This window comes from Drosophila suzukii, chromosome X (assembly GCF_043229965.1).
Source record: "Drosophila suzukii chromosome X, CBGP_Dsuzu_IsoJpt1.0, whole genome shotgun sequence".
Classification (NCBI taxonomy): domain Eukaryota; kingdom Metazoa; phylum Arthropoda; class Insecta; order Diptera; family Drosophilidae; genus Drosophila; species Drosophila suzukii.
Genome location: NC_092084.1, coordinates 32239907 through 32264232, shown reverse-complemented (window position 1 = coordinate 32264232; position 24326 = coordinate 32239907). Strand labels below are relative to the sequence as shown.

The 24326-nt window shown below is 39.7% G+C and overlaps 2 protein-coding genes across 2 annotated transcripts; one reads left to right on the top strand and one right to left on the bottom strand.

Moving 5' to 3' along the window:
* Positions 1–2311: 2311 nt before the first annotated feature.
* LOC136117769 (uncharacterized) lies at positions 2312–7640 on the bottom strand. Its single transcript, XM_065868735.2, has 2 exons — positions 7358–7640; positions 2312–3498 (listed from the first exon to the last, which is right to left on the bottom strand). The coding sequence occupies exon 2, from the start codon at positions 3495–3497 to the stop codon at positions 2637–2639; it is 861 nt and encodes a 286-aa protein (XP_065724807.1). The 5' UTR covers position 3498; positions 7358–7640; the 3' UTR covers positions 2312–2636.
* Positions 7641–9300: 1660 nt separating this feature from the next.
* Positions 9301–9966, top strand: LOC118878269 (uncharacterized). Its single transcript, XM_036820155.2, has one exon. The coding sequence runs from the start codon at positions 9301–9303 to the stop codon at positions 9964–9966; it is 666 nt and encodes a 221-aa protein (XP_036676050.2).
* Positions 9967–24326: the final 14360 nt, after the last annotated feature.

Genomic DNA, 24326 nt, shown 5'->3' with positions numbered 1-24326 from the left:
GAAATATTTAATTTTACCTATGCTAAAGACACTTCGTCCTTTTAAATCTCTGTTCCAAGTGAGCTCTTTTCAACCATATGTTCGGCAGATTTCTGGCCCGCATTTATGGTGGTAAAGAAATTCAAAACTAGGAATAAGAATACAAGTAAAAGAAAAAGAACCTTAGTAACAAGACTCCCCAGCCAGAGTAGTGTCGCACCTGCATCTTCTATCTTAGCACCTTCTTGAAAAAACTAGCTTAACTCTTATCAGAGTACCAGAGGCTTGCGTAGGGCACTTTGATAAACCTGGACATTCGATTTTTTATTTGTGGACCACGAGGTCCACAAATAAAAAATCGAATGTCTTACTTCCGTTAGCTCATCCTGATTTCACTGAAGGTTTGCTTGACATATCTTTGTCCCAAGTTCCCAAGCTATTTTATAAATTCACTAGGCAGCTTATTGTTCTTGTATCTAATCTGGACCTAGCACCTCTTTCGCAACTCTAAGATCCATATGTTCCGTTTCAACACTGGTTTCTGAAACGTAGATCAACAACCACTAACCCTTTGGAACTTACAGCATTTGTGATAAAGAGATTTAAAAAACATCTTCAAGCAGACGTCATTTACACTGACTTTAGTAAAGAAATTGACCCTCTAAATGTTCTTCTGGTTAGAAAACTGTTGATCCTTTAAAATGGATCTTAAGTTATATGAATTCCAGAACAAAAGAGTACTTTTTAAAAATTATTTATCTTGTCTACTCCACGTTACCTCCGCAGATGATGTTAAATTATGCCTGCAATACAAGGATACTTCTTGCCAGTCCAAATTTCAATCCAATTTAAATAATTTTCAAACATGGTGCTCTGACAATTTACAAGCTATAAATGGCTCTAAGTGTAAGGTAATGACTTTTTGTCGTGTCAATCCTCAATATGCAATATATTTTACTATTTGCTTAAAGAAGCAAGCCTTATTTTACCTCTTAATTCTAATAGATTACTTCTAACCCTCCTCTGCCAACCGCAGAACGATGCTTGGAACAGTCTTTAATTATAACCTTGTTCGGGGTGAAATGGATAGCCCCGTCTTGGTTATCCTGCTAAACTTTTCTGTTCCATGCAGATCAACAAGAAATTTCATTCCCCTTATTTTAAATTATTGTAAATCTAACTATAACTTGCATGAACCTTTTAGAGTATTATGTTATGGTTGTAATATACTTTATCCTATTATCACAAAATATTAAATGTTCTAACACAGATTTAGATCCTACTTTTTTTCCTCGAACTATATCTTTATTTTTCTACGCGTCTATCATCTCTCGAATTCATTCCGCACGACACAAGGCAGCGCCCCTCGGTCGATTGGGCGGGTGGTGTGGCTTTGGGATCCCACGCTTAAGAAAAAGAATATTTTTATACTTTATATGGTAAAAAAAAGTAAGTTTCTGAACTTCCTTTTGCCTGTTACATACTTTCCGACGAATCTAATATACGTTTTTGCTCCACAAGTAACGGGTGTAAAAAGCTGATCGGGGGTTTCAAGGACTTTTCTTACTTATTATACCCTTGCAGAGGGTAATATGATTTCAGTCAGAAGTTAGCAACGCAGTGAAGGAAACGTTTCAGACCCCATAAAGTATATATATTCTTGATCAGCATGACTAGACAAGTCGATCTAGCCACGTCCGTCTGCCCGTCTGTTCGCCCGTCTGCGCAAACTAGTCTCTCAGTTTTAAAGCTATCGGCCTGAAACTTTTCCAAAAGTCTTCTTTCCTTTGCAGTAGTAGTATATAAGTATAAGGACAACTATATCTTATAGCTCGTTTAGAAATAATCGGGAAAAAAATGTAAAAAAATTATATCTGTGGTGTTTAACATATATCCTCCTACGCTTGGAAACTACATTTTTTAATTAGTTCTGAATTTCGTATTTAATTTTGTCAAAATCGGACGACTATATCATACAGCTGCCATAGGAAGAATCGGAAAATTGGTGGGAAAATAATATGAATCAAATTATAGCTTCGGTGTTTTTTGACATATTTATCTTATAATAATGGGAATATAATTTTTTCTATTTTTAAGAACTTCGAATTGGATTTAATAATAAGACCTGCAAGGGTATACGAACATCGGCTTGCCGAAGTAAACTTCCTTTCTTGTTATACCCTTGCTGAGGGTATTATAATTTCAGGGTATTTCTGAATTTCGAATTTAATTTTATCAAAATCGGACGACTATATCATATAGCTGCCATAGAAACGATCGGAAAATTGGTGGGAAAATAATATGAAACATTTCCTTTAAACCCTGAGTTTAAAATTTATTCAAATCTTATATTTAAACTAAATCATAGTCAGAAACGTAAAGTGGCCTCCTGGACCAAAGAATATATTTAATATTTGGGAGGGTCTCTGTGGCCGATGTGATAGATAAATGTGGGGTTTAGTTTAGTGCTTACTCCCGCCCCCCCTATTCTTTTTGGTTGCACATGGGAATTGTGACGGCTCGCTGTCCCGAGATGGTGATCCGGAACCGGTGACCCCCCGCGTGCAGAAAGAAACGGACCCGTGTGCGTTCATGCTGAAGAACGAACTGGACTAGAGTCGGGGGTAGTCGGCGGTCGTGCGTGTCCACTCGCCATGCTAGGGGGGCAACGACCCAGTGGACTGGGTCTCCCTGAGACCATCGCCTTCTAACGAGGAATCGTCGGCCGAGTCGGCCCTTCCGGTATCTTGATCCATCTCAACAGACCAATCCAAGTGTCCTGGTGACCAGGGTGTTCGCGGAGTTGGACTGCGAACCGGGTCGTAATGATCCGTATCACCAATCGAGGAGAGCGTTTCGTCGCTCCGGTCGGGAATGGCATCGTTGGGAGCGTTTCTATCGCCGCTGCTCTCGAAGATGTCCCAAGCAGCGCTCGCTGCCCTGACAGCGTCGGCTAGGGGTGGTCGATATCCTCCCATGCCAAAGCGACCATCGCCGTCAGACGATGTCGAGTCGGTCCATTCGGTGCTTTGAAACTCCTCAACGCAACTCTCCAAGAGTCCTGGTGCGAAGGAGTGGTGGTTTTGGGTGCGCAGCCAGGAGGCTACCCACCAGTGAGCCGAGTCGGTTACAGGTGCGATGTCGTCTTCGACCCTCAGCCTTGGCAGTCGCCCTAAGTTCAGTGCGGTTTCCTCGTTGTACTCTTCCTCGCTGTGGTCTCCTATCGGTGATATCTGGCCCGGGTGCACGAAAGGTTGGGTTGAATCCGAATCGTAATTTCGGGAACTCATCCCCGGGCTATCGGGACTTGTGGGCTCGTTGCTCGCTGTCGAAATTCTTCCTCTGGGTTCCTCGTCTTCATTCCTACGCAATGCTATGCCACACCCCGTGGGGCTATATCGCGGTGACGTGGTAATGTCCAAAACCGACGACACGTCGGAGTTATGCATGCTGTCACTGCTGTTGCTCAATGTATCCCCATCGTGGTCGATGGGCGGAGAAAGGCCATCCTGGTTCATCCTAGGAAAGTACATAAAGAGGAAAAGTTGTATATTATACATCGTTATATATAGTTAATAACGTATTAAAATTTAAACAAGGAAGAACACTATAGTCGAGTACCTCGACTATCAGATACCCGTTACTCAGCTAAAGGGACAAAAGAGAAATGGGGATATGCAAGCAGCAAAGCGAGACTGAAATGCGCCACCTACCCCTGATCTCAATATATGGTTATGTGGGCGGTAGACAGACTTAAGCGTTATGGGCGTTAGAGTGGGCGTGGCAAACTTTTTGGGTCAATCGATAGGTATTGGTGAGAACAATACATTTCAGTTAAAATTTTTATTGTAGCACCAAAACTGTATGAGCCACAGTTTTGGGCGGCTTGTGGGCGTGGCACGCTGCGTAATAAGCTCAGGAATCAGCATGCCAAATCTCAATAGCCTAGCTCTTATAGTTTTTGAGATCTCAGCGTTCATCCGGACGGAGAGACAAACGAACAGACGGACATGACTAGATCGATTCGGCTAGTGATCCTGATCAAGAATATCTATACTTTATGGGGTCGCAAATGCTTCCTTCTGCCTGTTACATACTTTCCGACGAATCTAGTATACCCTTTTACTCTACGAGTAACGGGTATAACAAGATTTAATTGTCTATTTAGTTAATTACGTTTTAAGCTTACTTGCTCTACTGATAATTCTAACAGACCATCAACAAAGTCATGGACGTCATGGTCAAAGTGAGTCAATGGAAGGGGACCAAAAAATTTCAGGGAGATTAAAATCGGCCAAAACAATCAAGATGTACTTGTCGGAAAGATGAGATAGAACATTTTTTATTGCAGTCAAATGGTGCTCACAAATTATTAAGTCGGATCCAGGTGGAATATAAGAACAGGTTACAAAAATAGGTGAAGATTGCAAACAAAAATTTAACACAAACCAATTAAATGTCGTTGGTTTTAATAAAGTATATTCTCTCCGATGTTTGACTATTGGTAACGGCAATCAGTTGGGAAGACTTTTAGAATTTAGTATATTAAATATTTCTGGAGGAGCAGATCCTTTAAATGAAGTAATATTACTAGCATAAGAATATTTAAACTCTTCCACTATAATGTTTAGCGATGGTAATTTTTGGTGTATAAATTTCAAAACATTTGCAGATGTGGTTTCGCGGGTTAACCAAGACACAAATAATTGTTTCATATATAGAACAACAGAGAGTCTCTTTCTTCCTCCACCAGCAATCTAAACATCGTTTGTCTGACTATCGGGACCAGGGACTCCTATAGAGCTTACTTCTCCTGTAGGCACAAAAAGTAGTGTTTACCCCTTAGACTGACTAGCAGAACCAGGGACTTTTCCAGAGCTTTCAGTACTTATGGGCACTGCCGGCAGCGAAGCTTTAGACCCCCCAGCGGCAGTGGATGCCGACATAGCTGCCGAAACCGATCGGGTAAAAATGCTGAGTCCCTCCTCGCTGATCAGAGGTCCTAAATACACTTGTCTGTCATCACCTGGTTTAACAGTAGGTTGGCTCCAAGGCGTGATCCTTTCAAGTCGTACCGATATTGTTTAGTCATCCAAATGGAAGAACTCGTTCAGTTCCAGGTCTGGTTCGATGACGCTGTTGAGAGTACAAAATGGAAAGGGCATATCCTTCAAAAGACTTCGACCATTTTACCAAGTTCGTATGGGTACAGCCGATCTGGAAGGCCACCGCGGGAGAAGTCGAAAGCTTTCTGGAAAATAACACTTTTCATCAGTTTAGAGTGCTAAGGCTTAAACACTCTGATAACTGTAAGCAGTTCGTGTCTCAGGTGTTCGCAAAATTGCTCAGCCAAAATCCGACACAAAAAAAGAGGATTCTATGCTCCACAAGTGAATGTAGCTGAAGGAGTAGTCCGATCCGTACTGCAAATGCTCAGGGAAATGACTGAAAGACCAGCGGCAGTGGCTAAGAAGTGGTTACCACTAAGCTTTGGGATTTGAACCTGACTATGTGATGTTTGAAATACGCATGGTCACGAACGCAAGTGCGTATTCAAACATGCGATGTTTCGTCGGCATTGCTACAGCAGATCTAGCACAGTGACTTGATGACAAGATGTCAAGAATTATTCTGGGATAAAGTAAGCCAAGGATTTATTTGGGTGCACGAGAAAACAGCAAAGAAGTTGAGTTTGCAATACGTCAGATGGTATTCTGCAATATGCAAATACACATATATAATATAATGTAAACGTCAAGGGAATTCTTTGTACGAATATGGCAACGGAGTTGCAAAAAGTATCGGAGTACACGAACAGAATGACCACCCCAGCAAATTTTCCTTTAACCCAAGAGATGAGGACTCGCCTGAGCGAGCAGAGGAGTCTTCCCAATGGCGAACTGGGAATGCCAGGAGGCGGAAACTCTTCAGGAGGAAAATGAGAATCAATGTTGCAGAAGTTATCTTAAGGGAGCGGTATTCGTTTTAAATATTAACTAGAAAAAATGTATAAAAAAAATACAATACAAAAAAACACATATTGATAATAAAAAATAACCAAATCGAAATAAAAACCACATCACATTTTCACACTTCAATATATTGTATTTTTTTTAAATGTGTACATTAGTCGATTACTAATCGAGCCAGTACTAAATATTAAGCGTGAATTAATCGACCGTTGGATAATAAGTTAATTACTAATGCGTTCTTGACTTTCGTTTAGTGTGTAGATGTCATGTAACATCTTTATACCCTTGCAGAGGGTATATTGATTTCAGTCAGAAGTTTGCAACGCAGTGAAGGATACGTTTCCGACCCCATAAAGTATACATATTCAGCATGACTAAACGTGTCGATCTAGCCATGTCCGTCTGTCCGTCCGTTTCTACGCAAACTAGTCTCTTAGTTTTAAAGCTATCGGGCTGAAACTTTCCCAAGAGTCTTATTTCTTTTGCAGGTAGTATATAAGTCGGAACCAGCCGGATCGGACAACTATGTCTTAGAGCTCCTTAACATATGTTGTTGTTTTTTAACGAATAACCTCATATGCTTGGAAATAACATTTTTTAATTAGTTTTAAATTTCGAATTCAATTTTATCAAAATCGGACGACTTTATCATATGCTGCCATAGGAACGATCGGAAAATTGGTGGGAAAATAATATGAAACATATTATAGCTTCGGTGTTTTTTAACATAAGATAGGAAGTCTTATGTTGGAAATACCATTTTTTAATTAGTTCTGAACTTCGAATTTAATTTTATCAAAATCGGACGACTATATCATATAGCCGCCATAGGAAGGATCGGAAAATTGGTGGTAAAATAATATGAAACAAATTATAGCTTCGGTGTTTTTGACATGTTATCTTATACTATTGGAAATATCAATTTTTGTATTTTTAAATTTAATAATTATAGCTGCAAGGGTATACAAACTTCGACTTGCCGAAGTTAACTTCCTTTCTTGTTTTTGTTAATTTAAGATACAAATACACTCCATATCTCTGCCTGCAGCCCAAGCAAAATTCAGACTTTGACTTTAATGTCAAATAACTGATAATTAAAATGGTTGCGAACCCATTTGTGGGCTTCTAAGATATATATATTGGCTTAGCGTTTTTCTTAATATGCCCATTTAATTGAATCAACCCCAAAAACTTAAGTCGCAGAAGTCTGCATACTGCTAAGAAGTCCTTATTATCTTTCACAATTTTGTGCGTGCACTCAATGTATACTTGTGTATGTGGACTGTCCCTATTGAGGCACAAGGTTAAACTTTGTTTACTTTCTTTATGTATGAACGTATGTTGAAATGCACATGCACATAAATAAAAAAAAGGTTTTATTTTTCGCGCGGCTGGGGGAAATTTACCTTGTTTTGCTGAAGAAATCACCAGTTCTTTGCAACTTAGGTCGAAGGATCACGAATAGTTTCCAGTTGCCAATTTATGAATTCGCTTTCACACGGTGAAGGTCTTCTGGAAGCTAAGAACCCAAATGCTGGAAGCTGCTGGTACGTTGCTGGAAGCTGATGGCAAGTTGATGGAAGCTGATGGTAGGGTTTTGAATGGGGATAGTGGCTTGCTGGAAGCTGGTGGTCGGTTTTTTTTTAAAGAAGTCTAAATAAAAACTGTGAGCTTGTCGAGATGACAGTTCTGTAAAGAGACCTTTTTTTGGTTCCCTTGAAATGTCTTCTTTATTTATTTATACATTTTGATATATACCAGATTTGAGGTCGGCGCCCGGTTTGGAACGTCGGAAATTTGGTTGTGAACGATGTTTTAAGATGCAGTTGGAATAAAAAATACAAATATTTTTTAATTTTTTGTATAGTTTCAGAGAGAAAGCTGTGCTAGGATGGAAATTAGAAAATACTCAATTTAAGGAACCATAAGCAAGCAGCAAAGCGAAATTGAAATGCACCACCTACCCGCGATCTCAATATGTGGTTATGATTTACGCGTTATGGACATTAGAGTGGGCGTGGCAATCTTTTTTTGGGTCAATGGATAGGTATTGACGAGGCTAAAACATTTCAGTTAAGATTTTTTATCTAGCATGAAAATTGTGGGAGCCACAGACTTAGGCGGCTTATGGGCATATTCGGAATCTAAATCTCAATTCTCTATCTTATATAGTTTCCGAGATATCCGCGTTCACATTTACGATTTTTTTTAATTTGTGGTCGGTTTCTTTTATTTTATTATTTTATTCTAGCATCAAAACAGTAGGAGCCACAGTCTCGGGCGGTTTGTGGGCGTTAGAGTGGGCGTGGCACCCTGCTGAAACAAACTTGCGCTACGCAGGAATTTTAGGAATCTGCATGCCTAATCCCAACATTGTAGCTTGTATAGTTTCCGAGATCTCAGCGTTCATACGGACAGACGGAAATGGCTAGATCGACTCGGCTAGTGATCCTGATCAAGAATATATATACTTTATGTGGTCGGAAACGCTTCCTTCTGCCTGTTACATACTTTCCGACGAATCTAGTATACCCTTTTACTCTACGATTGACGGGTATAATAATGTAATGTTGCTTCGTTAATTATTTTAAGTTCAGCCGCCTGTGGCGCTAAAGAAGAAGAAGATAGGTGGCGCTATAGGGTAGGTGTTGTAGTGAAAAAAACAGATTTGCTTTAAGCATATCTCCATCAATCTCGCACTCCCTTAAGCTGAGTAACGGGTATTTAATAGTTGAGGCCATCGACTATAGCGTTTTCTTTTGTTTTAAGAGTACAGTTACATTTGAATTGCATTATTGTCAAATTTCAACATTTGTTAAAGAAAAAATCAATAATTTGGATAAAGTTTTAGTGTGTATTTATCAGTTCGTCACTTTACCCTACAACTATTAGAAGTGAAAAATTATTGGCTTACGCCAAGAGCTGTAGTACTTAACTCCGCTGGAATTTTACCATCGAACTTTTACGGGAATATGCTCAATAGATGTCGGCAACTTTCTGCTTTTAAACTTTTAAAACATATTAATTTTTGAAAAAGTGGCATTCAAAAAACGAGTCGTTCATACCCTACACTCCCCTACACTAAAAGTTAATAAAAAATATGTGTCCAAAATAAATCGGTCTTGTCGTAAACCAAAAAATTGGCTATCGAAGGATACAAAAACACATTAAGTTATGGCTTTTAAGTGGCAGCCCTGTTCCTTAGATATGATGAGCTAGTAGGCCATTCGTTTTCCTGTGACAGCTGAATTATTGCAATCGGAACTTTTCGACAACGTCAAGCTCTAGCGCTTTTCTATAAAAAGTAAAAAAATCTATACAATTTCGGCATATTCAGTTAGCCACAGCCATGGCCCCAAAGAAACGCATTTCGATGATCGCACCGGGGAGCGTGGTACCGGTAGTGCAGACGACCGAGACCGCGTCCCGGCGTTCAGTTGGCACCCAAACGAATGTCCTGGCAATGGGTCCGTCGAAGCGCAAGAATGCCTTGCAGATACCGCCGTCCCAACATTTGCCCACGCACCTGATGCCGGCGGTCAATCCGCAGGCAGAACCGTTGGCCGCTTCCATCATGATATGTAAACAACCGGCGGCTTGCCCACCGTTTGTTCCCGATTTGAATGAGAAGGCCTGCCAGGCGATGGACGACGGTACTCTGGATTCAGCCGACCGTGTGATCATCCCGAATAACGGCGAGCAACCGATTGAATATCTGAAGTCCCTGATGACCAATCGAAGCAAAAATGCCGAACACTGGGATCGTAAACGTCTGGAAACTCTGATGACCCTTATCAACGACAATCCACCGCCGAATTGGCTTCTGGCGTCCCAAATGTGGCTGGAGGTCGACCAACTGGAGGAGCGTATAGAGGTCTGCGATCAGATGGAACTGCTCAATGCCAAGAGACCTAAGATGGACGAGGAGCTGGCCAATGGTCAATACGGGGGGCAGAACGGGCAGCAGGGTGAGCAGCAGAACGAAGAGGTTCATCAGCCTTCACCAAAGACTTAGGAAATCGAGCCATATGTTCTATGCATAATTGTTCATATTACATCAGCAAAAAAATATATAACACATCCATTAAATGTAAAATGAGCTTATTTACGGACTCTCTTGTATTGTCTTAAAGGGAGCGCAAGGAAAATGGAGAATGCAAGCAGCAAAGCGACTTTTTTCGAGATTTCAGGGAGCCACCTAGCGGTGATGACTTGAACAATTTTTAGGTAAATGGGCAAACAAAACTAAATCCCATTTTCACCTTACAAAATCTTTAAGACAGGGGGGAACAGTCGGACTTAAGCGTTAATAGCGTTTGTGGGTGTACCAAAGTTTTTCTAGGTCAATCGATAGGCACTCTTTTTCAAAATCGTACAGCTTATTACCTACACAGGAATATGCCTGTGGCACAGGCGTGCCAAATGAGAAAAATTTAGAAAGTGAATTTATTTAGTAGATCGTATAGTACATTTTCGTCACGAAAGTTGAGATTATTACTTTTGTATGTTGAAAGTGCGAATGTCTCTAGTTTTTTACTTCCTTAAGAGGTGTTTTACAAGATTTTGAAAAGTGAAGCCCGTTACTCGTGGAGTAAAAGGGTATACTAGGTTATCGTTGGAGCAAAATGAACTTGCGCTGCTCAAGAAGCCCAAGAATATACATACGTGCCAAGACCCAACGTTCTAGCCCTTATAGTTTCCGAGATCTCAGCGTACGGACGGACCGACAGACGGAAATGGAAAGATCGACTTAACTAGTAATCCTGATCAGGAATATATATTATTTATAGTGTAGCGCTTGCTTAAGCAGAAGTGGCTCATAGAGACACAGGGGTGGCGCCATCTAGCATTCGTGCGAAGAAATGTTCTGTAGCAGGTTTCGGAATAAGTGAGAGCAACAGGGGCAAATGTCAGGCTTTCTCGGGTCTAGTTTTTCACCTCATACTCCGGGGTTTGGGTTACCGCCGGAATTTTGGCATCAGAGTCGGTCTTTTCCGTTTTGGCAGCCTAGGCGAGCAGAAGTGAAAATTTCTCTACAAGTGTTTAATCCGCAAAGTTTAGCGCGAGTGACTAAGGTCGGCCTGTTCATCTTGCTGGGCCACCGGAAAAAAGGAGATATATTTAGGAGATTAACTACGGATTAGGCTACCAGCCGTCCTCAAAAGGTTCCTGCGCGGCCGCCGTGAATTCGAGAGAGATCTGTGGAGGTCATCCCCTATTATATTTGGAGCCGGACAAGCTGCTCGAAAAACTAGGTCGAGAAGCGGAAAAGAGGCCCAGTTCAGGGCCCCGCCAACAGCATTGCCTTTGGGGCGATGGAAGAAGACCCGACACACATAACCATTTTTGTTTGCTAAGTTACAAATCAAAAGCTTTTGCTTGGGGTTCGTTCTTCCTTTGAGCGAGAGCCAAAGGCAGTTGTTCGATCGCGCTGCAAGACGTTTGGTCCGTCGCGGAACCGCTGCGGATATTTTCTTCGTAGAGCCGTGAATTTGGCATAAAATGCCGGAAAACTAAGATAAAATTCAAAGGGGGAAATCGGAAAAGTTAAGCCCCCCAACTTGCACCAAATTCTTACGTTCCCCAACACTGAAAATTTAAAATAATGTTTAACGGCCGCTGCTCCCGAATACCGAACTTGGGTATTAACGTTTAAAAATGTGTAAAAAATCGATTTACCAACGGATTGTAGTGATCAACTGCGCATGTTCTCCGTTAAGGTTCAGCCTTCAAGAAAACAACATAAAACTAATTTCAGTTTTTAGGCGTGTATTTTTAAAGAAGCGTTTTTGAATTTTTTCCAACGTTTTCAACTTTGACGAAGGGTAGCTTCTAAACTTATGAATGGAACTCAATTATGTGTATTAAAAAGTTAAAGGGCATTCTATTACCTGTAAAATGAGTCTTTGATGACCGAATTCGGTTTATCAGAACTCGAGTTAGAAAATAGTTAGAAAGTGCGAAAAACGCTTTTAACACTTTATACAAAATTGGTACCATAGAAAAAATTTTAAGTGCTCTTTTCTTTATCAGGGATATGTACCTTACGGGAAAACAAAGGTTTTCTTGAAGGCGTACTTCATTACTTTTTTTTGTAAATTGGTGTTTTTTGTAAACTGGTGTTAGCTATGAATTGTACTCTTAGAATTACTAATAGGAAGGCAGGCAAGACCTTTGGGCATGTTACCCATAATAGCTGAACCTAAGATGCATTGTAAGGAAGCTATGGCAGAAGCTAACGAGAATATGGATAAAAATACAAGATGTGATAAAAGTAGAGTTGATCAAAATAAGTCAAAAACTGTGAAACATGGGATTGGCGATCATGTCTTGCTACGAAGTGAGGAACGGCATAAAACGAAATTGGATCTCAATTGGTAACAGAATTGCTGGAAGGTGATCGTTACCTATCGAAATCATTGACTAGTAAAATAACTTTTAAGTATTTGCATGAGAGCTTGCGAAAATTGCCGGATAAACGAGTTAAATCTGAGTTTGTCGAAGAGAGTGATGGCGTTGAAATAGACGCAGGAGATGACTTGAGACCTGTCACCTAAGAGGGGTGCACAGGACATCACACACAGAGGCTATGTTTGATCTGATGAGAAATTGTGGCACTAAAGGTGCATATCGTCGCAAGTGGCGGCAAGAGCCTGTAATGTGTTGTGATAAATTGTAAGCCAAATGGTCGGGTTTTCGCAGAAGAGTACAAGCTAGCCGTGTCGAGTGAATTAATAATAATAATAATATCACCAGTTTACAAAAGAAAATTGATGAAATACGCCTTTCAGGAAACCTTTGTTTTCCGGTAAGATACATGTCCCTGATTAAGAAAAAGGCACTTAAAATTATTTCCATGGTACCAATTTTTTTTTAAGTGTAAAAAACGTTTTTCGCATTTTTTTATTTTCTAACTCGAGTTGTGATGAACCGAATTCGGTCATCAAAGACTCATTTTACAGGTAATAGAATGCCCTTTAACTTTTTTATACACATAATTGAGTTCCATTCATAAGTTTAGAAGCTACCCTTCGTCAAAGTTGAAAATGTTGGAAAAAATTCAAAAACGCTGGCATAAATGGCTTCTTTAAAAATACACGCGTAAGAACCCAAATTAGTTTTATGTTGTTTTCTTGAAGGCTGAACCGTAATGGAGAATATGCGCCATTGATCACGACAAGCCGTTGGTAAATCGATTTTTAACAGATTTTTAAACGTGTATACCCAAGTTCAGTATTCGGGGGCAACGGACGTTAAACGTTATTTTAAATTTTCAATGTTGGGGAACGTAAGAATTTGGTGCAAGTTGTTATGCATAACGTCAGTTTCCTTGCTATTAGTGCTGGGCAAGCTAAAAAGTATGCGATTGCAGTTACGAGGAAATCTGGACTAAGTGTTTCTGTCTAAGGTAGCACAACCTATTGACCTAAAAATCCGATGTTAGAATCAACACTGGTACAGTGGTGATAGAAAATCAGAGAAGTCAGGATAAACTTTTATATACTATTATTAGTGGTACTTTGCACTACCTGTGAGGCAAGAAGTTAAAAATAATATTTAATAATACGGATTTTGTTGATCTATATATATAGCTTTCATGGTGTCAGTGATGGTGCCAGTGCTCGATGACCCAAAATGCCGTAATACTAAGTCTAACGGTCAAAAACGGGGCCGAGACGCCCAAAAAAAATGTTGACATCATCGAATTTTCAGGGGATAATAATATTCTGTAGATCAACAAAGAAAAAAAAATTACATTAACATAAATGTGGTCCTTTGCGTCAAAAAGCTTAACCGCAATTTTATGTCATGGAGGAAGGTTTTGAAGAAAAACGCGAAAATCTGTTCCATTTGAGATGGAAGGAATGGTGTCCAAAGAAACCAATTAAATTGAAAAAAAAATTTTTCTTAACCATGTTCCATTTACAGAGGAAGTAAATTAATAACTATCTTGGCACCATTACTGGAGCAAGGATAGTTTAAAAAGTATTTTCACATTTGGCAAAAGTTCTAGAAGGCTTTGCAATTGACTCATAAATAGTGTAGAAAAAAGTTAAAAGAACAGGCTTTCCAATTACACCACTTTCAATGTGATGACTCTTTATTTATAGCCGATTTGTTCAACCAAACTTTTCTTACTATCCTTAGGTTCGGTTAGGTTAGGCTTATCTCTAACAAACCACTTTAATTGATTAAGGAGTTGACCCACCCAAAAAATGCTAGGCCCAGTACATATAAAGATACCGATGTCTTATGGAGATTCCATCGCCAATTGCGGCGGTAGTCGTTCCCAGAGGGTTAGTTTAAAATGTTTGCTTGGGTGTGGCAAGATTGCTTACCATTCCCAGATATGTATCGCAGTGCAATTAACGGTGACGCAGAGAGGCGACAGCGCTGAGAACGGTCTGAAAATTTGTACAAGAAGTTATACAATGATGCCTTTACTAATCACGGAACGGTTTTATACTTTGACACAATTTTAGCCAGTCTCGACTTTGTCTTTAGCGGCAAGGGACCTATTCACATAATTGAACAAGAACTAAGCGTCTCTACACAAAATAAGTTCTCAGTTATTTACTTTTATAATTTGGCTAACCCTAATAATAAATAAAACCATAATGACTTATATGAAAGAAAATCCCATAACTACAGAAACAAACCTCAGCCACAGGCAAAACGCCTTGAGATTGTTTATAACTGGCCAAAACGGCCCAATTTCCGCCACTCTGTTTCCCGTTAATCCTTCTGACTTGCGAAACGCATTAGCCAGAGTGCAAGAAATGGAAAGCAACCAATTGAGGGCACAGTATGCTTATCGTTTTAGATCTCCTCGACGCCGCTTTAACGAAAATCTAAGAACTTCATAAGACCATATTATACATCGGACAACTGCAATCAGGGAAATCACTTTCGTCTGAATAGAACCAATGATTATAATCATAAGGAATCTCAGGAATCTGCATGCCTAATCCCAGTATTGTAGTTTGTATAGTTTCCGAGATCTCAGCGTTCATACGGACAGACGGATAGACGGTCAGACAGACAGACGGACATGGCTAGATCGACTCGGCTATTGATCCTAATCAAAAATATATATACTTTATGGGGTCGGAAACGCTTCCTTCTGCCTGTTACATACTTTCCGACGAATCTACAAGGTGAGTTCCAAAGTAAACAGGACTTTTTTAATCTAGCGCCCTCTAGTGGCGCCATCTATATGTCAACTGGTGCGTTAGAATATGCTATCGTTTATCGACTTCCAGTAAAAATTGCATGACGTTTCATCTATTGGTAGGTTATTGAGGAGGTTATTGCGTTTTAAGTGTCAGCATGTTTTTGTCATCGGTGCGCAAATGAGCTTCGAACACACAGCCAACATTAAATTTTGTTTTAAAGTTGGTAAAACTTTTACCGAAACGTTTCAATTGATGAAACAAGTTTATGGCGATGATTGCCTATCCCGTAGCAGAGTGCACGAGTGGTTTCAACGTTTTCAAAGTGGTCGTGAGGACATAAATGACGATGAACATGTGGGCCAACCAAAATCCGTGATCACCGAAAATTTCATCGAAACTGTGCGTGAATTCATAAAAAATCAGCCGAAATCATCATATAGAATTGAACATCTCCAAAACATCGATTTATCGCATTTTGATCGAACATTTGGGCTTGCAAAAGGTGTGTGCACGGTTTGTTCCGCACAAATTGACTGACGTCCAAAAATTGCTCAGAATTTAACATTCGAGGGACATCATTAAAGATGCAAAAAAAGACCAGAACTTCCTTTACAAGAATGTGACTGGTGACAAAACGTGAAAAGTGAAGACAATGCTGATTTGTTTTTATGATTCCAAGGGTATTGTCCACAAAGAATTTGTTCCACCCGGCCAAAACGTTAATGCGGTATTCTACCTTGGAGTTTTGAACCGTTTGGTGCGCCGTATTCGACGTGTTCGGCCCGAATATCGTGAAGATGGAAGTTGGCGTTTGTTGCACGATAATGCGCCGTCTCATCGATCGACGCTTGTGTCCGACTATTTGACCAAAAATCACATTTTAACCATCAACCACTCCCCGTATTCACCTGATATGGCACCGTGCGACTTCTACCTTTTCGGAAAAATCCTTTGCCGATGAAAGGAAAGCGTTATGCCGACGTAGAGGCCATTCAAAAGGCTTGGACCGGCATACTGGCGGTGATACCGGGCAACGAGCTAAAACACTCGTTCGACATGCTTTTGGACCGTGCAAAACGCTGTATTAAAGCAGAAGGAGACTATTTTGAATAAAATAAATTGATTTTGCCGAAAAAACTATTTGTTCTGTCTTATTTTAAAAGTCCTGTTTACTTTGGAACTCACCTTGTAGTATACCCTTTTACTCTACGAGTAACGGATATAATTATCATTGACAAAATACAAACTATCAAAACACCAATAAACATGGCCACCAAAATAATATTTATCAAAATAACCATAGCTATCAACCTTTTAATACCTATGAAAGTGCTAACAGCTATCTATAACTTCCAAACAATAATAACTATCAGTACAACAATACTCGGTTCAATTCTATCCCAAACAATAATGTTTGGACACAACCGAACAATACTTACCAAAACAGGGGTGAACCAGTGGAAGTGGACGCCAGCATCCAACTCCAAAATAGAAATAATAATCCTTTTAACCAAACATTTGCAAGATTATCCAACCAGTTATCCAACCCGTGAAACCGGGCTACTTATGGAATTTATAAACAATTTTCAAAATTCAATCTAAGCGATCTTTGCCTATGCCTTTGCATTTGCCTTTGTCTTTGTCTTTGCCCTTGTCTTTGGCTTTGGCGCCCGCTCTTGGTTTCCCAGCCAAGATAAACAAACCAAACTTAAAGGACTTCCGCTCGAAGCCCAATCAATTGCGTTGCAAGTTCAAACTATTGCGATTCAAGCCCAAACAAGTTGAATAGGTCAGCATATTTAAATTTCTCAATAGGATGCCATGATTTCATCCCAAGCTTTTATTCTAAACCAAGGAAAAGTTCTTGAAGCTCAAAGAAAAGCTTCTGCCCGAGGTTCGTTGGATAAGGTTTTAGAATTAAACTGGCAGTCCATTTTGGATCGAGAAACAGACCGGAAGTTCGGAATTCGAATGTAAGAAATAAAGTGTCTTGTATTAGTGAAATAAAATTAAAAGGTTTAACACCAAGTTCGAATAAGTAAAAAATATATTTTTTTACTAAAATTACCAGTGACAATATTAATTTGTACATGTGTGGGGTGCGAATAGCGGAATAACGTTGCGGGAATTGTAAATACTTCCCTTATGCTTGTTTGTCACCTGCACAACTAAATTGCAAACGATTTGCTTGAGTAAATTTGTGGATATTGTAACTTTCTTTCCAAAGATTTTGAAATCCGGCTTCGACCAAAATGTTGGGGCGGGCGGCTTGGTCGCTGGAATAGGTGAAGTCCCAAGAACGAAGGGTACGCAAAAAACACGGTGGTACTTTTTGGTTTTTACACTTGGAAATATGAACTAGTTAAGCCTAACTTAACTTAAGCGCTCCAGAGCGGAGCGGTGACATAGGGGAGAGATGGAGAGGGAGAGCGGACGGCAGTGCAAGCGCGCGAGATGTAGACATCTGGATAAAACTGCCGCTCGACACTGCCTCCTGAAATTAAACGCCCTTTTGATGTAAACAATAGGAAATAAAAAATAACCGGTCCTCAATCTATTTATTGTAGATACTTAAGGGTTTGGGATAGTTTTACCGTGCTTAACTCTCTGTGTTACAAAAACTATTTAAATCGTTGTAAGGTCCAATTCTCTCAGAATCGGAAAAATTAATATACATTTATTAACACTAAGCGTAAATCCATAAATTATCCTTCCTAGCTATCATTTGAAAATATTACTGCAACAACCGACCAGGCAATAGCCGTTCTGTTTTCCAAGCTTTTTCAAGCGACATATTCTACCTTACCTCATTCTTCACAGCCTTATTCTTACATTGTATCCAAGTTTTATTTAATATTCTGACCAACCTTAAACGAAAGCTCTCTACTTGTTGGTCTTCAACGTGTTAAGCACGTTTATTCACCTGGTCCCAATGGAGTTCCTGGCTGCGTGCTTAGATATTGCGCGGAGGCCTTATGCAAGCCCTTTTTTAAATTGTTAACCCTATCTTAACAATCTTCACAATTTCCCCATATGTGAAAGGAATCGTGAGCAAATCCTCTCCATAGGACGCGTAGCGAAGTGGAAGCAAATAATTATAGAGGTATCTCTAAATTATCAGCGACCCCAAAGCTCTTTGAAAATTGTATTACTCTATAGGTAGATATATCTCCGTTTCAACACGGGCTTATGACACGTAGATCAACAACCACTTACCTTTTGGAACTTACATCATTTGTGATAAAGGGATTTAAAAAACATCTTCAAGCAGACGTCAATTTCACAGACTTTAGTAAAGAAATTGACCCTCTAAGTCATGTTCTTCTGGTTAGAAAACTGTTGATCTTTTAAAATGGATATATATATGGATTATATGAATTCCAGAAGAGAAGAGTACTTTTTAAAAATTATTTCTCTCGTCTACTCCACGTTACCTCTGCAGATGATGTTAAATTATGCCTGCAATACAAGGATACTTCTTGCCAGTCCAACTTACAATCCAATTTAAATAATTTTCAAACAATTTACTGGATATAAACGGCTCTAAGTGTAGTGACTTTTTGTCGTGTGAGTCCTCAATATGCAATATAGACGCTGAGTGAGGGCTCATTGGATAGAATAACTCTCGGTATGTATCATGGTGTTTTGTGGGACCCAAGACTAAGGTTTGCTGATCACATCTCGTCCATGGTGAGTTAAGCTAGGGGTGTTCTTGGCGTTATTAAAAGGTGGTTAAAGGAGTTTTATGATCCTTATATAACTAAGACCTTATTTATTTCGCTTGTCCGCCCGATACTTGAGTATGGATCACCCGTCTGGAGTCTGCAATACGGAATTCATGTTGATCGTATCAAATCTGTACAGAAGAACTTTTTACTATTTGCTTTAGGTAGGCGCCTGGGATGCAAACCTTATTTTACCTTCTAATTCTAATAGATTACTCCTAATTACCTAACCCTCCCTAGTCAACCGCAGAACGATGCTTGGAACAGTCTTTATTTATAACCTTATTCGGGGTTAAATGTATAGCCCCGACTTGGTTATCCAGCTTAACTTTTTTGTTCCATGCAGATTAACAAGAAATTTCATTCCCCTAATTTTAAATCATTGAAGATCTAGATCTTTCAGAGTATTATGTTCTGATAACAATTGACTTTATCCTATTATCACAAAATTTGACTCTCTGCCTCTCCTAAGACGATTAATATTAAATGTTTTAACACAGATTTAGATCCTACTTTTTTTCCTCGAACTTTATCTTTATTTTTCTACGCGTCTATCATCTCTCGGATTCATGCAGCACGACACAAGGCAGCGCCCCTCGGTCGATTAGGCGAGAGGTGTGGCTTTGGAATCCCACGCTTAAAAAAAAGAATATTTTTATACTTTATATGGTAAAAAGAAAGAGTTTCTGAACTTCCTTCTGCCTGTTACATACTTTCCGACGAATCTAATATGCGTTTTTACTCTACAAGTAACGGGTGTAAAAAGCTGATCGGGGCTTTCAAGGACTTTTCTTACTTATTATACCCTTGCAAAGGGTAATATGATTTCAGTCAGAAGTTTGCAACGCAGTGATGGAAACGTTTCCGACCCAATATATATATATATTCTTGATCAGCTTGACTAGACAAGTCGATCTAGCCATGTCGGTCTGCCCGTCTGTTCGCCCGTCTGCGCAAACTAGTCTCTCAGTTTTAAAGCTATCGGGCTGAAACTTTTCCAAAAGTCTTCTTTCCTTTGCAGGTAGTATATAAGTATAAGGACAACTATATCTTATAGCTCGTTTAGGAATAATCGGAGAAAAAATTTAAAAAAATTATATCTGTGGTGTTTAACATATAACCTCCTACGCTTGGAATCAACATTTTTTTATAAGTTCTGAATTTCGTATTTAATTTTGTCAAAATCGGACGACTATATCATACAGCTGCCATAGGAAGAACCGGAAAATTGGTGGGAAAATAATATGAATCAAATTATAGCTTCGGTGTTTTTTGACATATTTATCTTATACTAATGGGAATATAATTTTTTATATTTTTAAGAACTTCGAACTGGATTTAATAATTAGACCTGCAAGGGTATACGAACTTCGGCTTGCCGAAGTAAACTTCCTTTCTTGTTATACCCTTGCTGAGGGTATTATGTTTTCAGTCAGAAGTTTGCAACGCAGTGAAGGAGACGTTTCCGACCCCATAAAGTATATATATTCTTGATCAGCATCACTAGACGAGACGATCTAGCCATGCCCGTCTGTCCGTCGGTTTCTAAGAAAACTAGTCTCTCAGTTTTTAAGCTATCGGGCTAAAACAGAAACGGAAATCGGAAAAAAAAGTTTTTAAAATTATTTCTTTGGTGTTTTTTAAAGTATAACCTCCTACGCTTGGAAATAACATTTCTTAATGAGTTCTGAATTTCGAATTTAGTTTTATCAAAATCAGACGACTATATCATATAGCTGCCACAGAAACGATCGGAAAATCGGTGAGAAAATAATATGAAGCATTTCCTTTAAACCCTGAGTTTAAAATTTATTCAAATCTTATATTTAAACTAAATCATAGTCAGAAACGAGAAGTGGCCTCCTGGACCAAAGAATATATTTAATATTTGGGAGGGTCTCCGTGGCCGATGTGATAGATAAATGTGGGGCTTAGTTTAATGCTTACTCCCGCCCCCCCTATTCTTTTTGGTTGCACATGGAAATGGTGACGGATCGCTGTCCCGAGATAGTGATCCGGAACCGGTGACCCCCCGCGTGCAGAAAGAAACGGACCCGTGTGCGTTCATGCTGAAGAACGAACTGGACTAGAGTCGGGGGTAGTCGGCGGTCGTGCGTGTCCACTCGCCATGCTAGGGGGGCAACGACCCAGTGGTCCTCACTCAAGGCCTCCTCTGCTCCGGGCGATACCCGAAGATCTTGCAGTCCCCATTTCGTGTCTTCGGTCTCGGATGTGCTTGTTCTTGGCTTTCTCCCGTGAAGCATGTCGTGGGCTGCCGGTGGGACTGTACGCCCTGGGGTCGGTGGGAGTAATCGGGCGGAGGTACGCAAACCTTGGGCCAGAAAAAGTGGCGAGACTGGTGCCCTGGATGACACTGCCCTGGGTGTCGTTGGGTTTGAGATCCGTCTACCTGGGGTTATTGCCAGTGTCACTGTTGGCGGTACTGGGTGCCACGGCCTCGAACGATCGCACTCAGGTGTTTGCGGAGGAGGACTGCACACCGTGTTGTGTATCTCATCATCACCATATCGATTAAGCGTCGCTTGTGAACGGTTGTGTTTACTCTTGTGCTCTGAATTTTTGTCTATTCTGTGATTTTTTGCGAGTGTTTTGTGTTTGTTTATTAACAAAGCTTAGTCTAACCGCTGGGTTAGTGTGTTTAGTGTTTTTTACTAGATCTCCCAGTGATTATAGTTATTTTAACATTTATATTAGATTTGTTTAATCTCCTAGCTTTGTTTGTGTAATTTTTATACTCACTAAACTTGCTAAAACTCTTTGATTCTCACTCTCTCTCCCGCTCTATATTACAACTGTAACTTAAACTCTCTCTGAACCTGCCAAATTTCTGGTAGACTTTTGGTGTGCTATTCTCTTGTCTCTCTCTCGCTCTCTCTCTCTCTTGCTTGCTTTACATTGTAACTGTTCCTGCATAAAGTTGTCAGTGTCCTACAAGCAACGCTCAATCGATAGAAGATTTAATCTCTCGTGCTCTCTTACATTTAAATTAATACGCGACCTCGCGCTCTTATTTTTTTTCGTGTTTTGTGCCTTTGTGGTCTTGGAATTTGATCCCAGTGCCAAATTTACTTGAGGTATTTTTCATATATTATTTTATTTTATTTCATTTCCTTTAAATGGCTCTTGTCTGCTCTAAGAAAAATTGTACTCTTTCGTCTTCAACTAAAGACCCTTTTATTTTCTGCTGGCTCTGCGAATCGATGATGCACATTAAATGCGTAGGATTTACTGGTAGAGTCAAAGACATCATTGATCAGAATTCTGGACTCATGTGGTCATGTGGATCCTGCAAGGAAATGGTTGTTGAGATGAGCGGCTTTATGAAGCAGACTCGAGACAGCCTTTTGAATCTCTCTGGTGCTTTTAAGCAGCTCAATGAGGGGTTCAATTCCGTTTGTGCCCAATTTAATAATAAAAAATTACTAACTGAGTCGCCTAAACGTAAAAAAACCAGCTTAGCGGTAGTTAATACGGTCACGGTATCCACCCCAAATCCGAACTTGGTGGCTGCAGCAGTCTCTGTTGACACTGTGGTAAGTGAACCTACTGCGCCTATGGATACAGCTGTTTCAGGTGAAGTCACTGCTTCTCGAAGTCGGGTTGTAAAAAAACCTTCAGTGCCGGCTACGGTGCCGACCGTACCTATAGGTACAGAAGTTACCGTTTCTGGCTCTCAGCTTAGTGAGGTGCAATCTGCTTCTGGGGGACGTAAGAAATTATCAGTTGTTCCACATAGAAAACAATTATTTGTTTCGAGATTCACCCCAGATACCACATCTGAGGATGTTTTGGAATTTATTCGTGAAAAATTCCCATCCGAGAATATTTCAGTTGAACAATTTAGATTTTCATATGCTCGTAGTATATCGTCTTTTAAAATATTTGCTCCGCCTGATGTGTTTAAGGCACTACTTTCTGAAAGCTTTTGGCTTAATGATGATTTAGTAATAAAAAAATTTTTTCCCAATAAACCGAGAACAAATAACAGACCTTCCACTGCGCCAAAAAACTAAAAAGTTTATTTTTGGCTTATCAAAATGTTAGGGGACTAAGTATGAAGCTACCCAAGCTTTATGCTGACTCCTCTGCATTTACTGCTGATATTTTGGCTTTTACGGAATCTTGGCTGAAACCAGAGATATCTGACAATGAAGTTCTGTCAAACAATTTTAATGCCTATAGGACCGATCGCTCCTCACGTAGGGGAGGCGGGGTGCTGATTGCCGTTAGCACTAGCCTAACATCCGAGAGAATTCACTCTGATACTCCTAATGAAATTGAATTTGTTAGTGTGAAAGTTTCCTTGCAATCATTCTCAATATTTGTTACATGTTCCTATATTCCACCTGGCTCTGATTTAATAATTTATGAGCACCACCTGTCTGGGATAAAATCTGTTCTATCCCTTCTTTCTAACAGTGACCTTTTGATTGTTTTGGGTGACTTTAATCTCCCTGATATTTCTTGGTCTCCTCCTACTGACTCACTAGTCGCTATACCTCTATCCGCCCATGATTTTGTAGATGGTCTTCTAGAATTATCGTTACAGCAAGTAAGCTTTATACGGAATTCATTAAATAGACAACTAGATCTTGTGTTTGTTTCAGACCCGTCTGAAGTCACGGTATCTAGAATTGACGCTCTTGTTGTACTTGAAGACCGATATCATCCAACAATGGAATTGACAATCTGCCTCCCATGCGTTGATACCCTCTCTCCTTTAGTTTTTCAAACTAAAGTGAGATGTTTCCGAAAATGTAACTATAAAAAACTTAACGACATGATTTCTCAATATAATTGGACAGAATTGTACAAATGTATGGATATTGAAAGTGCCACTGAACACTTCTATATAGTGTTAAATACCTTTTTTAATGAATGCGTTTCTGATAGGTTTCCTTCAAAGACAAACAGGCCACCTTGGTTTACCAATGCGCTTCAAAGACTAAAAAACCTTAAGACAAACACTTATAAAAAGTATAAGAAATCGGGTAAGCCATCTGATTTTTCGAAATATGTGGTGGCTCGATCGGATTTTAATGTTCTCAATAGTCATTGCTATTCTATGTATTTAAGTCGATGTAAATTTGAATTTTCAAATGATCCGAAGCAGTTTTATAACTTTGTCAATGCCAAGCGTAAGTCGTCAGCATTGCCTTTATCGGTACGCTTTAACTCAATGGAGGCATCGACAGATTCTGAAATTGCTGATTTATTTGCCGAGTTTTTCCAAACTACTTATAGTTCGGCTGCTTGGTCAAATTCTAACTACCCTAATCCCTTAAATAAGGCAAATTGTATCTTTACCCCTGAAATTACGGAAATTTCTCTCGTAAGAGACTTAGAAAAAACAACGCCAACTTATTCTCCCGGTCCTGATGGACTCCCCGGGTGTGTGCTTAAGTTTTGTGCGGCAACCATATGTAAACCGATTCTTAAACTTTTTAGTTTGT

Excerpts from the sequence above, each read along its gene's own strand:
- LOC118878269 (XM_036820155.2), top strand. The coding sequence starts at position 9,301 with ATGGCCCCAAAGAAACGCATTTCGATGATCGCACCGGGGAGCGTGGTA.
- LOC136117769 (XM_065868735.2), bottom strand. The coding sequence starts at position 3,497 with ATGAACCAGGATGGCCTTTCTCCGCCCATCGACCACGATGGGGATACA.